We start from the raw sequence: 17,121 nt of genomic DNA, 5'->3' as shown, positions 1-17,121 counted from the left end.
CAACTGGCTTGCCCGGGCAAGCTTCTCCTGGGCTCCTGGATCTCCTAACCTATGGGAAGTTCTTGATTTGCTTTCTTTTCCCCTTCAATCTAATTATAGACAGTGGTCATAAGATGGAGATTTTGAGGTTAAGAGAGAAAGGTGAAATTCAGGGACCTTTTATGTATCTCTACCAAGGTGACCCCCTTAGTTCTGTCCACCACTGCCAAGTTGGCACTATCATCCATTTACCCCCCCCCCCACCATAAATTGCTGAGCCCAAGGCAATGCTAGATTCCTGGAAACATTCTCCCATACCTGCCGTTAATATCTCCATTTACAAATGGAGAAACTAAGGCTCAGAGGGGCGAGGCAGCACTCAAGGGGAGAGGCGCTGCCAGTGAGCGGGCTGGCTGGAACTTGAGCTTAAGATCTTTCTGACCCAGAGCCCTGATTACCCTCCACTCTGCCTCAGGTACCTGGGTCCCTTTCTATATATTTCTTCATTGAACACCCTCAGCACAGGGCACAGCATGGAGTAGGTGCTCAGGAAATGTGTTGAATGAATAAATGATATCATTTAATTCTTACAACACAGCTATCAGCCCATTTTGTAGATGAGGAGAATGAGGCTCAGAATGGTTTTCCAGGCTGCTGCAGAGATTCCAACTCCAGCCTGCCTAAACCCAGGGTCAAAGCTCTGGAATCCTCTACCCTTCAGCTGGGATCAGTCCCTCCTAAATGGAAAGATGCCAGCACTTGCTCAGACACACTGAGCCCTCTGCCTGCTGTCTGGGCCCAGCTGTTTATCCAGGAGCTAGGCCAGGTAAATATTGGAGCAGGCAGGGCTGCACTGCCCAGAGGGATCACAGAAGGGCAAGGAATAGGGTAGGTGAGGCGTGAGCGGTCTGGAGTGAAGGATGGGGAGGATAGAGACAGCTGGACTGATGAATGGAGAACACGGGAAGAGCCAGCTTTGAGGGCTGACCAGCTCACTGTGTGACGCTGGGAGAGGCATGACCCCTTTCTGAGCCTCTGTGGATTTAGCTCATAAATAGACAACAGTAGTAACACTGAGTGCTTAAAATGCACCAGGCTCTGTGTTCAGTGTCTGGCATCCAAGACTACCTTTTGGAGTGAAGAGAGTGGTTTGGACTCGTCCACCAGATAAAGAAACCGAGGCTTGGAGAAGTTAAGAGAATTAAGAACAGGGCTGCCTGGCTGGCTTAGTTGGGGAGTGTGTGATTTTTTTATCTCGGGGTTGTGACTTCAAGCCCCATGTTAGGTGCAGAGATACTTAAATAAATATTTTTGAAAAGAGAAGGGGGCACATGGGTGGCTCAGTCGGTCAAGCATCTGACTCTTGACTTCAGCTCAGGTCGATTTCAGCGTTGTGAGATCAAGCCGTCGGGTTCCTCGCTGGGTGGAGCCTGCTTAAGATTTTCTCTCCCTCTCCCTCTGCCCCTCCCAACCCCTCTCCTTACCTTCCCTCCCCCCCGAAAAAAAGAGAGAATTAAGAACACCACAACCATGGGCTGTGCTGCTTAGTAACAAACATTTCTCCACTTTATGCTTCACGCCCTAGTGGCTCCCAGTGGAACCCCAGGAAGCTGGTTGATCACCACTGGATGGCCCCTGGACACATACTCCACCTGGCAAGCTCATTGCAGAAGCTCTAGCTCTGTGAAGGGAACAGTGACCCCAGTCTGCTCCTTATTCCCTATCTGCTCCTTATTCCCTATATGGCTTCGGACATGCCTTGCCCTCCTCGATGTGCTCACATCATGAAATATGGATAATCACAACATTTACATAAGAGCCTGGCCCTGGAGAAATGGCAAATGGCTTCATCATGGAAATCATTATTATTAATGAGTTTACAATAAGTTATCTGTATAATCCCTTTCTGCCACCTATTTATGTTATCTGCAGTTTTTGTCTTTTTCAACCACACTGGGATGAACACCCACTATTCATTAGTCAGCAACTGCTAACTAATAGCTATTGCCAATACATGTATTAGTTAGTTAGCTACTGCTGCATAACGAAGTACTTCAAACTTAGTGGCTTCAAACAACAAACGTTTATTATCTCAGAGTTTCTGTGAGTCAGAAGTCTGGCATGTTTGAACTGGTCCTCTGCTCAAGGTCTCATGAAGCTGCAAGCAAGGTGTTGGCTGGGCTGCATCCTCATCTGGGGGCTCAACAGAAGGGTCCATGTCCAAGCTTTTTCAGGTTGTTGGCGGAACTCATTTCCTACTGGTTGTAGGACTATGGTCCCCATTTCCTTGCTGTCAGCTGGGGGCCACTCTCAGGTGCTAGCCACATGGCCCCCTCCACCTCAGTGATAGAGAGCCTCCCTCTCTTGAGAGGGAGAATGTTGAATGTTGAATGTTGAATCCCTCTCATAGTTCAAGTCTCTCCGACTTCCTCATCTGCAACCAATGAGGTCAGGCCCACCCAGATTATCTCCATATCTTAAAGTCAACTGTGCCCAATAACAACATAATCACAGGAGTGAGATCTGTCCCACTTCTGGTCCTGGGATGATACATAAGAAGAAATCTCAGGAACACCTTACAATTTCTGCAGCCCACAGCCCTTGGAGCCACATCTCTGCACACCTGTCCCACAGCCTCCCACCAGCTCAGGTGCTTAGTCAGCCAATGAGCCTTAGGACTTTAAAATGTACTATTTTGTAACAGGGGGAATGCAAGGATCCATGAGAGCATTCACTTTGGAGCTAGCCCCTCTGCATGGTAGGGAAGCTGGCATGCAGCCCTAGGGTGCCATGCCTGCTCCAGTGCTCCCTCAGCTGGGCATCTCAGAGCCAGCAAGTCTAGCTGTGATATTCATGGCTATGATTGATCACAGTGAAAGGAGAAGAGCGCATAGGCAGAGACCAGGAGAAACCAGGCAAGCATCCAGGTGTGGACCACTTAATTCTCCCAGCAACCTTTGCGACAACATGCACAGAGTACTGCCAACAAGGGAAGCTCACCTGAGCCTCGTTGTCCAGGGTTTATTGGGAAGGAGGGCTGACCACCCATGTGCTTGATTTCAGTCTCCAGCCCCTCCACAGGTCAAGCTGAAACCATGGGACCAAAAGCCCCACCCTAAATTATATTGTTAGCATAGACTATCAGTCAGGACATCCCAAGAACTTAGACGTGACCTGCCAGGAGTAGCCCGAGGGCCACTCCTTTCTTGGGAATGTGCAGGGTTTGGACAACCTAGGCCTGCTTAGTTTTTCTTTACTGATCTACATTAGTAGGGCCTTCAAGTACCCCCAAACCTCCATTTTGCTTCATGAATCAGCTGTATTATCCTCACCATGAGCCATGAAGAAGGTAAGGCCTAGCATTACCTGGGAACAGTTTGTAGTGATGGCCGTGAGGACTCTTCCTCAAAGGTGGCCTATGTGCTTGCTAGGCCTCCTGGGAAATTTTCAATGTCAGTTAAAACACCTCCATCAGCCCAGGTGACTGATGATTCCACGGTAATTTTCTTCTACCCACCCATCTGCCCACAAACATTTATGATCACTCCTTTCTGTCCTCTACCCAGTGAGAGAGGCTCCCCAAGGAATACACAGCAGGCCACGAAACAAAACTGATATAACCCAGTGGACCCCCCTCCTCTAAATGCCCACAAACCAACAGAAAATCTAGTCTGACTTAGGCAAAAACAATTATTGGCTCTAATGATGGAAGAAATGACAGACTCTAGGCCCAGCTAGCTCCAGGACCTGAATGGGGTCACCAGGACGTGCCCAGGTCTCTCTCTCAGCTCTGCTTTGTGTGTGGCCTTCACTCTCAGGCTCCTCTTTGGAGAGACAAAGATAACCACAGCAGTACCAGGCCATCATCCCACCAGCTCAGCAGCCTCTAGAGAAGAGTACCTACTTCCCCATGGCTCCTGAAGTATCAGGGCAGGCTTTGATTGGCTAGTTGTGGGTCACATGACCATCTGCGAGCCAATCACAGTAGCCAGGGGGCTAGAATGCTCTGGTTGGTCAGGCCTGGGTTGCAGACCCATCCCTGAGGGCTGATGGGGAACCAGGCCCAACTGCATGGAAAGGTGTGAAAGGGAGTTCCACCGGGAGGAGAAATAGAGGATAGGCATTCAGGGATCTCATGGTCCCACGCTGGATGACCCAGGAGGGTGTCCTTTAATGATGACATGAGATGGAGGCATGCAAAGGACACCCCACTGAAGTGCTCAGGAGATGCGAATGCCTTCTCCCTCTCCCTCTCTTGCTCACAAAGGTGCACACACACACACACACACACACACACACACACAGCTCATTCTAGCATGCTCACTTCCAATTCACAGCCCACTGTGAGCTGCACCCCTCAAGGGCAAGGCCAGGCTGAGTCATTGCCTAAGACAAAGTATACAGGAGGCATTGGTACATGTTTCCATATGAAAGAAAAATCCATCCTAGCTGTCCTCTGAATGTATCACGTACTGCCCCGCCAGCACACCTTTGCGCATGCCACGCCAGTCCTGGGAGCACTCCTCACGCCTGCCAAAGGACTCCTGTGCCTTCAAGGAAACTTCAATGCCCCTCGTCCTGGACACACTGTCATCGTCCCCTCCCCCATTCAGACCACTGAGGATGGAATGACCAAGAGCATGAACCTACTAAAGTTCACACTCCTGGCCACAGCATTCAAAGCTTCTCGTTTCCTGGCTCTAACTTGCAGGGAGGTACAGAACTGACTGGTGGTCAGAGCATGGGCTCTGAAGGCAGACTGACCTGGGCCTAATCTTGCTTATTGTGTTCTGGTGATGGGACCCTGTGACTCCTTCCTGGGACTCGGTATGCTCAGCTAATAACAGGCACGACCAAAAGAACCTTGGAGCAAAGCCTGACTCTGGCATTACTAAAAAGCTACAGATTTCAGGACAGCATGGAGCCCAGTGTGGGACCCATGAAGAGGACACAGAGATCCCAAGGACACAGAGACCCTGGGCATGAAGCAGAGGTGAGAAGACTCACGCATGTGTATCAGTTGATTTTTAAGAAGGCTGCCATAATAACATGCTAGGAAAAAGAAAGTCTTCCCCGCAGATGTTTCTAGAACAACTGGATGGGCTATCTGGAAAATGAACCTCAACTCCAACCTCACGTTGCATACAAACGTTCACTGAAAGTGAATCGTGGATCTCCATAGAACCATAAACCATTTAAAAGAAAGCCTAGAAAATCCCTATAAACCTGGTTAGCAAATACGGACAAAAACATAAACTGAACTTCAACAAAATTTAAAACATCTGCTCTAAGAAAATGAAAAGCAAGCCCCAGAATGGGAAAAATATTTGTAATATCCCTACCCAACAAAGGACTTGTCTCCAGAATATGAGAAGAATGGGCACAGAATGAAGCCACTGCAGGTCCCTGGTGGACTAATGCCACCGCAAGCTTGGGAAGGACAGCAGCAGTGACCCTCACAACCCAGGCCAGGAAGTCCCCCTAGCCAGCCTACCGTCCCACTGGTCACCACTCAGGCCAGCTTCCCAGCCTGAGGTCAGCAAGACCAAGGAAAGAGGGGGTGTCCTATGTAGGACTCTGGCCCCCCAAGCCTGGCCAACCCACAGCCCCTGCCACAGCGCCACCCAGAGCCCCCCTGCTGTGTGGGTACAAAGTATAAGCCTAAGGGGGCTGAATGGTGGAAAGGAGCAGCAGGTTCAAGCCACCCACAGATCTGTGCCCAGAGAGTCATCCAGGTGGCTCACAGGGCAGGGGCCTGGTACAGGCAAGTTCAAGGCCTAACCGCTATCTCCTGCCAGGTGGCTGTGGCCGGTGGCTTTCCCTCCCGTGGCTGTTAGGGGACAGGTGCAGGACAGATACTTGTGGTGGTGATCTATTCCTGGAGCGCTCCTCTCCTGGAGGCAGGATGAAGCCGTGAGAAGGGTCTCAGGTGCTGTGCTGACAGAGGCCTGACCACTGGCTCTGCCTGTTCTGGCTCTGACGGTGGGCAGCATTTAAGGGAGAAGCTCCTACAGCCCCAGGTTGGGGGGAAAACTAAAGGAGATCAAGAGGAGCTCCTAGAATCAACCCTAACCCTTCCCCATAGTCCCTGAGGCCCCACAGGGTCCAGTTCTGCTGACCACACCCTCTTCTCAGCCTTGAATGCACCGGGCTCAGTCCTGCTCCAAGGCCTTTGCACTGGCTGTGCTGTTACCCAGACATGGGGCTGCTTGCTTGCCGCACAGCCAGCCCCCTGTGGTTGCTGACGTCTCAGCACTGTCCCCAGTTAGATCCTGTCAGGATCCCCATTTTCAGATGGGGCAACAGAGACAAGAGAAGTGGAGTACCCAGCAAAACTGGGTGTGAACTCCCACAGAGCCCAGCTGAGCACCCTGAACTCATCGCCCCACTTCTCCAGGCCTCTCTTGTCCCCTTTGTAAAGCAGGTCTGCCGTGGCCTGAGAGGAGACACCCCCCGTTCTAGTCCTGCATGACCCTGGATGTGACACAGGCTGTCTCTGGCCCAGCCCCAAGTGACAGTGGAAGAAGGGACTGGAGCCAGTAGAGTGCGGGGTAGGAGGCTTTATTTCACTGGAGGGGTGGGAGGGAGAACCTGGACAGAGGGCAGCAGGCGGTGTGGGCGGGGGATGACGCTTGGACAGGGACTGGGTTGGGGAAGGGCTGCCCCCAGGCCTGTTGGGAAGGAGAAACTGAGGCTGGCCTCTGTTGAGACCTAACCCAAGGGGGTGGGGGTGGGAATGGGAATTGGGTCTGGAGGAATGAGGGCCCCCTCCCTCCGGGCTGGACATGGAACCCGGGCCCTGCCTCACTTTCCTCCTATAGGGCCATAGTCCCTCCTGGCTCACTGGGGCCACGTGGCCCCCACACCTCACTGCTCCCGCCCCAGAGGAGGGGGCTAGATCAGACAGGGCAGTGGACAGGGAGCCTGGGGAAGTTAGGGAGCGCGGGGTGGGGTCCGTGGTGTGCGAGGGGGTGGTGGCCACCTGGGTGGTCAGTTCCTGGCAGCGATGACCACAGAGAGAGCCACGCCCCCCAGGGCAACAGCAGTCGCCCCAAACAGCCACTTCCAGGGGATGGACTGTGGATAAAGGGGAGGGAAGAGAAGGCTGGAGGGCGGTCAAGACTGATACCCTGGGCTTCAGCTACCAACATGGCCCAAACAGGCCTCCCAGGAAACCACTGCCTGACAATGCCTTTCCCACCTTCTGGCAAACTCCTACTCATACATCAAAACTCAAGGCAAGTGTCCCCCTGTTCTAGAACGCCTCCCCTTCCCCTCTGGAAGAGCTACCATTACCATTCCCCACCCGGAGCCCTCCAAGTTGTGTTCCTCTTCCGCTCTAGCCCTGGCTGCACAGGGCTGAGGCTTCTGTGTGTCCCCAACATGGTCCAACACAGCCCAGCTGACAAGGACATCAATGCTTGCAAAATGAAGAAGCTCCTTCCGGATGGCGTCCCCCGCCCTTACCCCCTACCCCTCCTCTGGGAGCATCCCCGTGCCTGCCAGCCCCAGCTCACCCAGGCACCCTTGCCAGGACACTTGGCAGGCAGCCGGCTGGGGTTGCCCAGCATTTTCCGGTACAGGGCGGTCTCTGTGCTCCTCTGGGCCGCATGCTTCTTCACCAGTTTGGAAAGCTCTGCGTGGATCGTCTGCAAAAGGTGGGTGTCAGTTGGGCTAAGAACACAAGCAGCAGCAGCCAACCTGACCATTGTTTCTGAAGCTCTGCCTTTCTGGGCCCCTGGTCACTTTGGGGCTAAGACCACTGGGACATGAAAGTTCCATCTGCCCCTCTTGGGGCATCAGCAAAGTGGGGGCTGCCATCTCTATCCCCCTAGGTAAACAGTGGATGGGGCAGAGCGCAAGGTGGCCAGGAGAGAGGAAGATTTTGGTAAAAAAGCTGAGGACGCTGACACTGGCGACATTGGTGGCACCCTTGGCCTCTGGGATCCCTGCAGGGGAGGGCTGAGCCCAGACTATCTCCGCAGGGGTTACAAGGGTCTCAGCAAGCTGGCTGGGGTTCTTCAGCCACCCACCCCCTCCCTGTCACTGCCCAAGCTGGAACACCACAGGGAGGGCCACAGCAAGAAGGACAAGATGAAGACCACAGGATGACTTCCCAGACAGGCTGGCAGGGCAAGTCCCAAGGTTGCCCCCTTTCTGCTTACCTTGTTGGAAGGTTCCAGCTTCAGGGCTGCCCTCAGAATAGGGATGGCCTCACTGTACTCCCCTTGCTGGGCCAGCACCTGGGAGAGGAAGTGGATGGCATCACTGGAACCACAATACACCATGATCTTCTTCAAAAGGCCCAGCCCTGCCAGGCTCCTGACCACCCCGACTAATCCCAAATCTATCACCAACAATCACCCCAGGGATCCAGCCACCCTTATACCATTCCCGAGCCCTCAGACTACATAAACACCCCACTAGGCTCAGTGTCAATCCAATCTGCTTCCTCCCCAGCATGTCTGTCTCAGCCTTTGCAGGAAACCTGGGTGCTGTCCTCACCTCCTCCCTTGCCACCCTAGCTGACTCAAGAAGCCACTGAGCTTTTGCAAAGCTGTGACGACAGTGAATGATTCCAAGCCAGCCGATAAGATCCACCTGAACTATGCTGGTGTCACTGAGAGACTAGATACTAAGTGGGGAGAATGGAAGCCTTGAAGTTTTAAGCGGGCAGGGAGAAGCATCTTGGTCACCCTGAGGGGAAAACCCACAGCAGACAGGCACAGCAACCCTACAACATTGCTAACGCCTGGATCCAGCCATGCCTGAAGCCAACACCCTGTACTTAGCAATTCCACAAGTTATTCATTCCTCCTCTTGCTTGAATCTGTTTGAATAGGTTTCTGTCACCTACAACCAGCAAATATACATGTGTGAGGCTACATGAGCAGACAATCCCACTGTCCCCAAGAGGATTGTAGACCCCTGAAAAAATAGAGACAGCATCTTTGTCCCACGTTTCTACACAGAACCCTACACACAAGTGCTTAAAAAAATGCTGCTTGGAGGGAGGCCCTGCTCATGCCTCTCATAAACAGGCTAGGAGACCCACCATTTGCTTGTGTCTCAATTTCTTCAGTTTGCTACTAAAAGGTGTTGAACCTCTTCCCCTTACACACTCACACACGCGCACACACACACACACACACACACACACGAAGGTGGGGATGAACCGAGATGGGGACAAAAGCAATTATGGTCAAGTCTACACAGGCCAAATTCATCCCTACATTCCACAGCACTTACTGGGCACCCACTGTGTACCTGGCCCTGTTTGCAGGGCTAGAAATTTACCAGTGAGTCAAACAGACAAAATCTCCAGCTTCTAGTAAGGGACATAACAGCCACGATGACACCTGCCTGTGCCGACGGCAACATGGAAAACATGAAGACAAGGCAGGGGGTCAGGTGGGCGTGGCAGGGAGAGCTTCCTGAGGAGGTGACATCAGAGCAAAGACCTGAAGGAGGTGAAAGAGGGACCCATGGGGAGATCTGGGGTGTGAACGTCTCAGGCAGAGGGCAGAGCCTGTGCAAAGTTACTAGGGTGGGATCAGCCCTGACCTGGGCAGTAAGCAGTGAAGCTGAGTAGGCTGGAGAGAAGGAAGAAGAGAGGTGGAAGGCGATGGCGGGAGGACCATATGGCTCAGAGCCCCATGGGCTGCAATGAGGACTTGGCTTTTTACTCCAAGAGACATGTGAACCATGGAGAATTACACACAAGGAGCAGTCACCGAAGGACCACAGAGCAGTGTCAGGGGTAAGAGAAAACCTAAGACCTAGGGTTCAAGTCTGGCCTCAATGAATTGCTATGATCCAGACCACACCCCAGCACCTGTCTGGGACTCAGTTTCCCCACCTGTACCCCAGAGAGCTTGGCTGGTTGATACCTGTGCCTGTCTCAAATCCAGAGTTTGGAACCAGCCCCACTGCTCCGGGTGGGGGGAATCAGCCTGCCCACCTGCAGCTTACGCCCATCTGCCCGTGGCCTGTGGCGCGTCCACCCGCAGCCCGCAGCTCACCTTGCCCTTGCGGAAGAGCGCCTTGATGTTGTCGGGCTGGTGCTCCAGCACGAGGCTGCAGGAGCGCAGCGCTGCGCGGTAGTGGTCCAGCTTCAGCTGTGAGGCTGCCAGGTTGTTCAGACATTTCACCTTCAGCTGCAGGAGCTGCTCCTCCTCCTCGAACGTCATGTCAACTGTGGGGGGATGGCGCTCAACTGCGGCAGTGGTTACCACACCACCAGCCCCCCACAGCCACCCATCTGTGCAGCGCCGGCTGCCTTCTACCCTAGGGAGAGGCGCCCCACACACTGTGTGACCCAGGCCAAGGCCCACTCCCTCTGCACCTGGTGGCCCAGGAGACTGGGTGGGGAGGGCCTCTGAGTTCCCCAGTCCCAAGAGACTGGAGAGAGGGGCTCTGATTTCCAAGGGGCAGGGCCTCTACCATCTATTCCTCAGAGGACCTCAAGCCTCTCTGGTCTCAGTTTCCCTATCTCTAACATGGGCCAAGACCAGCCCATCCTCAGGGCACTCCTAAGCAGTCAGATGGAGCCTAAGCAATGTGAAGGCTAAAACCACAGGGCACACGGATTGACATGGTCTACGGTCACCCACATTCCAACATCTACCCGTGTTCTGTTAACATTTCGTTGATCAGGGACGTATCAAAACTCTACAGTGGACTCTAGTCTAAAGGTTAGGAATAGTTGAACATCTATCCATATTCTGGAATATTCTAGAACATTCTGAGTCTGAGTCCCTCTGTGGCTTGATGTTTCTGGCACCAGTGGATGCCTTTGGAGGGGGTGGCAGGATTTGACTTGGCAGTCACCTTTGGCGCTAGAGGTGATGGCCTTGATGGCGAGGTCGTAGGAATTGGCAGCCAACACGAAGTCGGCCCGCTGGTAGTGGGCATTGCCACACTCCCGCTTCCGGTTGGCCAGAGCCACACGCTCCTGCCCTGTGAGCATTTCCAGGTCAGGCCCATCCACGGCAGTCTTCAGGGTCACCTCCAGGCACAGGGCCGCGTGTGGGGGGATGTATGGGCTCCTGCTGGGGGATGGGGCAAGAGCAGCACTCAGACCCAGCGGCCACCATGAATGAACCCCAGACACACTGGGTTGGCTAGGGAGCAGGGGGAAAGGGCTCAAGACTTGGGAGCTGGCCCCACCGTCACCCCCTCCTCAGTAAAACGAAAGGGAAGTAACTAGCCACTCATGGGCTACCTGACTTGGTGAGTGATGTCTCCTCCCTAAGTCTCAGTTTCTTTTTCTATAAAATTGGTAAGCAAAGGGGTTCCCCATGGGGACCCTGCTGGTAACAGGTTCTCACCTGCCCTGGGGGCCATAGCAGTACTTGGAATCAGCAGTGACCATAGCAGTCTCCCCCACATCCATGAGCGGAACGCTGAGATCCAGGGCCTGGGTATGTGGGGGCAAGAGGGTCAGGCAGGCTCAGGTACACCGTAGCAATGCCATGCCCACCCTGACCATACCACCACCCGCCACCCCCCACCCCCCAGCCCAGCCCCTGCCCTCCAGCCACCACCACTTCCCTTCCATCCCGACCGGCCTCCTCCACTTGGCCCAGGCCGGCTGCCAGGCCCCTCGCCCCCTCCCACCTGGATGACATCACAGTCGCCCAGGGTGAACACCAGCTCTGGCTCTTCCTGCACCCGAGTGCCATTCTCCAGCGAGGTCTGCAGCTGCACAGTGACTACCTGGCCTTTAGCTGGGCGGCTTGAGCCGGGTGGGCCCGGGACCAGCGTCTTCTTCCGTAACAGCCCGTTCCCTGCCGGGGACCAGGGACAAGCAGCCTGTCACCAGGCAGGTGAGATGGGTGCCTGCTTCTCGAGCACCCCTCTCCCAGCACCCAGCTGAGCCTCAAACAGCTGCTCTGCCACTTACTGAGTAAATGATCCCATGCACCCGGGACTGTCCCTGGCTGGACACTAGGCATGAAAGAATCAATTTGAGGGGTAACGATAATGGCCCATCTGACCATTATCTTAAGAAAATTAAGACTCGGGGCGCCTGAGTGGCTCAGCCAGTTAAGCGTCTGTCTTCGGCTCAGGTCATGATCCTGGGGTCCTGGGATCGAGCCCCACATTGGGCTCCTTGCTCAGCAGGGAGCTTGCTTCTCCCTCTGCCTGCCACTGCCCTTGCCTGTGCGCACACTGCCCTCTCTGACAAATAAATAAATAAAATCTAAAAAAAAAAAAAAAAAAAGGAAAAAGAAAAGAAAAGAAAATTAAGACTCAGCCAGGGCAAAGAGCTGAGAAAAGTCATCCTGCTCAGCAGAATCAGGCTGGGAGGGATGTCCAGGAAAGAGACTCTGGAGCCACCCTCCACTCCCTCTCCATGTTCCAATCCAGCCCTTCAACATTTAGGCCTTGATTTACCCAGCCATGAAACGGGATCATCAGGGAGACCCCTGGTGTCACCCAGTGAGCAGTCTGCTTGGTTAGCAGAGTGTCTGTGACACCATGAGTGTGTCCCTACCAAAGCACCACATCACTACATTTCAAAGTTTAGCAGCCAAAGGGCCTATAAGCAACAGTGCCCCTGATGGGCCCACAGCCCATGTTTTCCTCCAAGCCCCAAGCAATCACAGGAATGGCCAAATGGTCATGGCGAATAGTTACTGAACAGCCATGAGGCCCAACACCCTCATGAATCCATTCAAGGAACCCCCACAACAAAGACAGCCACTGTCATCCCACGACCACCACTGAGGCAATTGAGGGCTTACACCTGTGAGGCCCATCAGACTGATATCTGCAGTTACCCATATTCCTGACATTTACCTGGATTCCATAATATTTGAATAGACGTTTGACTAAAATAGACCTTTGACTAAAGGTGAGGGACAGGGAAATATCTATTAATATTCTGTAATATTCTAGAATATTCCAAATTTCTGTACTGTTCCCCAACTTGTACATGCCCCACATCCAGTCTCAGAACCTCTGATCTAGTGGATCCCTAAGAATCCCTGTGTCTCTAAGTTTCTGGGCACCAATGGTGGATGTGCTGGTAGGGTTACAACCAGGCACTGCCTCTCATCACGGCGGACTCTGGGCAAATCATGTACCCTCTCAAGGCCTCAGTTTCCTTGTACAGAAGCCCAAATTCTGACCTCAGAAAGCGGCTAGCTCAAATATAAATGGACAGTCAGGTTCGTGCTCAGAGGTAAGAGCAGGGCAGCTCTTAATATCAGTAAAGAAGAGCTTCCCAAATTCTAATATAGCCAAGGAGGCGTCTGTTGGGCAAACACCTCCACTTCTTTGAACCTCAGTTCCCACATCTGTAAGATGGGTATATGGTGGGGCACCTGGGTGGCTCAGTTGGTTAAGCATCTGCCTTGGGCTTGGGTCATGATCCTGGAGTCCTGGGATCAAGCCCTGCATCTGCTTCTCCCTCTGACCCTCTCCCCTCTCATGCGTGCACGCTCTCTCTCTCAAATAAATAAATAAAATCTTTTTAAAAAAAGATGGGGATATGGTAAGAATTACATCACAGGGTTGCTGTGAGGCTAAAATATGACGTGTGGGCCTGGCACAGACCCAATGCTTGCTCAGTAAATATTACCTGGTGTTATTTTTATTTATTTTTTTTAATATTTTATGTATTTGAAAGAGAACGAGAGAGAACGTGAGAGAGCATGAGCTGGGAGAGGGGAGGATGGAGAGGGAGAAGCAGACTCCCCACCAAGCAGAGAGCCCGATGTGGGACTCGATCCCAGGACCCTGAGATCATGACCTGAGCTGAAGGCAGATGCTTCACCGACTGAGCCACCCAGGTGGTCCAACCTGGTGTTATTTTTAGAAGTAACATTTCTATCAGCAGTAGAGATGATAATAGTAACAATTTTGCATTATCAAATCAGGATTATTTGATACTATTGCTTTAAAATCAGTATCCGTGATCTGATTAACGTTTCACTACCATATTTATTAGCGGATACTAACGTTATTTAATATACTAGATATCAGTACCAGTACCAATATGTTCCTCTAGTTTCTGGAGTCGCTATCATGGGGTACATGGTGGGGCACGTGTGTGGGTTTCCCTAGTTTTTCTGGTAGGACTTCTCTGAGCAGCTGCAATGCTAATTCATGCTATAAGCCAGACAGAGGACTGAACAAAATGGGATGTTCTCCAGATCTATCTGACCCCTGGACACATTTTTCAGGACACAGGCACTTGTCAGACAAATGCCAAAAAAAAACCAGCAGTGGGGGGTTGGGAGCTGCCAGCACCTGGCGTACCGGCTGCGTGGCCCTGGGCAGGCGACTTAGCCTCTCTGAGCTGCTCTTAGCAGCTCTGGGAAACAGGGATATAACACAACGTGCGTGCGTGTGCGTGTGTGTATGCGAGCATGTGACAATGAAAGAGGTTTTTAAATATGAAGTGTCTCAACCAGCTGCCTGTGGCGGGCGATCACCGTGGCTACATGTTTTACTTCCAACCTACTTCATGGCAGAGAGGGGGGAAATGAGGCTCAAGGGAGAAGAGGGGGCCTAGGCCAAGGTCATTCCTGAACCTCAGCGGTCCAGGCCGTGTGGGTCAACCCAAGCCACCCCTGCTCCTTACCCAGGATGTCCAGCCACTCATCCGGGGCCGGGGCGGGCTCGGGCTCAGGCGCCATGGCGGCCAGGAACTCTCGGGCCAGGGCCCCAGGCTGCTCAGCCTCCTCCAGTGGAGGCTGCCCCACGTCTTCAAGTGGTGGCAGCTCACTCAGGTCTTCTTCTTCTTCCTCCTCCTCCTCCTCCTCCTCCTCCTCCTCCTCCTCCTCCTCCTCCTCGCCCTCTGCGTCTTCCACCCCATCCAGCACCTCGAAGTCCTCAAGTGGTGGGACCCCAGCAGGTGGTGGGGCAGTGGGCTCAGGCCCGGAGGCAGAGGGCTCAGCACAGGATGCCATGCTGCTGGGGGGATGGGAATTGGCCCTGGTGGGGGGAATGGATGGGTAAGAATCCCACCCAGCCCCTCAAATTCTCCTCTGCATCCATTCACCACACTGCCAATCACCTGCTGTGTGACTTAGGGGCTCCAGGCCTTAGTTTCCTCATCTAGACAGTGGGTAAAGACCAACCCGGGCTTGATCCACACATCAAACCCTGGGCATCAATCAGTCTCAAGCAATGTTAGCTGTTATTACAGCTAATTATTTTTTTTAGTTTTTACAAATACCCAGAGAAGTAGGAAACATCCCCCACCCCCATATTTTGCAGAAAAGGAAACTGAGGCCCAGAGGGGCAAAGCTATTTATTTGCCCAAGGTCACAGAGCAAGGCAACTGCAGGGATAGAATTTGAACCTGGGGCTTTATCTGATTAAATGCCCAGACGGGGTGCTGGGATTTTTTTTTTAGGGGGCCTGAAGGCTCAGGAAATCTATATTTAGAGCCCAAAGGGACTGTGTCTTTACCAGGACTCCCTACCACCAGCAGCCCCTTCTCCTAAGGGTTGCCACTAGAAACCCCAAGCCTTTTCTTTCCAAACCCTGAATCTAATACCACTCCCCCAACACCAAGGACCCTGGCCCAAACCCTTCCCTGGGAGCTTTCTCCTCTCCTCAAGCCTCCAGACCACTCTCTCAAAGTAGCCTCCTTTACAGGAGTGGTCAAGACCCCCACGGCATTCTACAGCCTCCTCCTCTGGCTATGAACAACTGCCCCCTCCCCCAGGCCCCAAGCTCGGAGGTGATAGAGCCCAGCCTTCATTCTAACCCACAGCATCTCCTCCCTAACCCTCACCTGCCTGCTCCTTCCGGGCTCCGGCCCCATTTTCTGAGACCCTCCCAGCCCCCACCCCCACAATCCCCTGCGCCCGCATAACTCGCCCTCCCCCCGCCCCCAACCACCGCCCCCAGCCCAGGCCAGCTCCCCCCACAGCCGCTCAGCCGACCCGTAAACACCCTGATGTCCCCAGACGCTCCTCTCCCGACCGCATAACACCCTACGCCCTCCAGACATCCCCCCGCCCGGACCTGGCTCTCCGTCAACCTCCCACCCAGGTCCCCAACGCCTCATGCCTGTTTGACGCCACCAGTCTGGGCCCCCGACCCCCGGCACCCCTCGGGGCCCCCGGCCCTGCACTTCTCTGCCAGCACCGCCCCCACCCACTCCCCTCAGTCCCCTCGGTTTCCACCCCCGGCCGCCCGCGCTCAGCCGCGCCCCCTCTAGCACTCCGACCCTCCGCGCCCCCCGGCTCGCCTCCCCCCCGCGCGGCGCTTGGCCCCGCCCATCGGCCCCAGCCCCCGTCGCCCCGGCACCCAGACCAGCCCAGGCCTGGGCAGCGCCCCCAGCGGGCGCAACCCCGTCGGCGCGCCGGGACACGTGCCTCCGACTCCGGGACCCCAGTCTGGGGTCCTGCGCCCCCCTCCCCGCCCCCAGCCGCGGCCGCCGCGCCTCGGGAACTAGGCTCGGGAGCCTGGCCCCGCCCCCACCGCTCCCATTGGCCGCCGCTGCTGCGACTGCAGCACCCATTGGTCCGTGCACACATCTGTCTCGGGAGCAAGCACCACCCCCTTCCTGCTTGTTTCCGCGGGGTGTTCTTAAAGGGGCAGAGGCTGAAGCGCCACCAGAAGCGGGGGGGGGGGCGGGGGCGGGGGCGGGGTCTCCGGACTGGAGTCTCTTCGCCAATCGGCGCCGCGCTGCCTAGAGGGACTCACCGTTCCAGTCTGAGCTTCATCTTGCTCATCTGCGAAATGGGGTTAAACACTCCCATCCACGCATTCTCACCTTGGCAGGGGGTTGGGGGGGGCTGTTGGGAGGACAGCCCTAAAAGGTATTTCCTTAAGGAGCTCAGACTTGACCGTCAGTGCAGCTCTGGGACTGCTGGATAACCCACCCGTAAGCTCTAATTACAGATATGGACCCAAGGTCTCGAGGGGGAGCGATCACCCAAGGGCACACAGAACCCCTCGCGTGGTCTGTCCAATCCCCGAAAGGTTGCCTTTTGCATATAGAAGAAACTCAATTAATGGTTAGGTGAGCGGCTGGCAAGCAGGGCTGCTGGAAGGAGTTTCTCCTCCCTGCACCCTCTGCTAGAGAATGATAAATTACCCATGACCTCAGAAGAAGGTGGCAGCTTAGATTAGACGGGTTTTTACGGATCTTGTTTTGAAAAGGGGGGGACGCTT

At 54.2% G+C, this 17,121-nt stretch overlaps 1 protein-coding gene across 2 annotated transcripts; it reads right to left on the bottom strand.

The window, feature by feature from the left end:
- Positions 1 to 6,524: 6,524 nt before the first annotated feature.
- FKBP8 (FKBP prolyl isomerase 8) lies at positions 6,525 to 16,433 on the bottom strand. 2 transcript variants are annotated; one of them, XM_045778675.2, is made up of 9 exons: positions 16,320 to 16,433; positions 14,573 to 14,925; positions 11,599 to 11,768; positions 11,310 to 11,398; positions 10,810 to 11,030; positions 10,002 to 10,174; positions 8,145 to 8,222; positions 7,497 to 7,628; positions 6,525 to 7,056 (listed from the first exon to the last, which is right to left on the bottom strand). In XM_045778675.2, exons 2-9 carry the CDS (start codon positions 14,898 to 14,900, stop codon positions 6,970 to 6,972), a joined length of 1,278 nt encoding a protein of 425 aa, XP_045634631.2. In that variant the 5' UTR covers positions 14,901 to 14,925; positions 16,320 to 16,433; the 3' UTR covers positions 6,525 to 6,969. The 2 variants fall into 2 exon arrangements, with proteins under 2 accessions (XP_045634631.2, XP_045634632.2); XM_045778676.2 differs by having other exon boundaries at positions 10,810 to 11,027.
- Between the last annotated feature and the right edge of the window lie 688 nt (positions 16,434 to 17,121).

The sequence above is a fragment of the Ursus americanus genome, chromosome 14 (assembly GCF_024610735.1).
Source record: "Ursus americanus isolate L20-20 chromosome 14, mUrsAme1.1.p, whole genome shotgun sequence".
In the NCBI taxonomy this organism is placed as follows: Eukaryota; Metazoa; Chordata; class Mammalia; order Carnivora; family Ursidae; genus Ursus; species Ursus americanus.
This window is presented reverse-complemented; position numbering and strand designations above follow the sequence as displayed.

Excerpts from the sequence above, each read along its gene's own strand:
- FKBP8 (XM_045778675.2), bottom strand. The coding sequence starts at position 14,900 with ATGGCATCCTGTGCTGAGCCCTCTGCCTCCGGGCCTGAGCCCACTGCC. Across the intron at positions 8,223-10,001 it reads CGCTCTTCCGCAAGGGCAAG|GTGCTGGCCCAGCAAGGGGA; the intron begins GTGAGCTGCGGG and ends TTCCTCTCCCAG. Across the intron at positions 7,629-8,144 it reads AGCTGGAACCTTCCAACAAG|ACGATCCACGCAGAGCTTTC; the intron begins GTAAGCAGAAAG and ends CACCTTTTGCAG.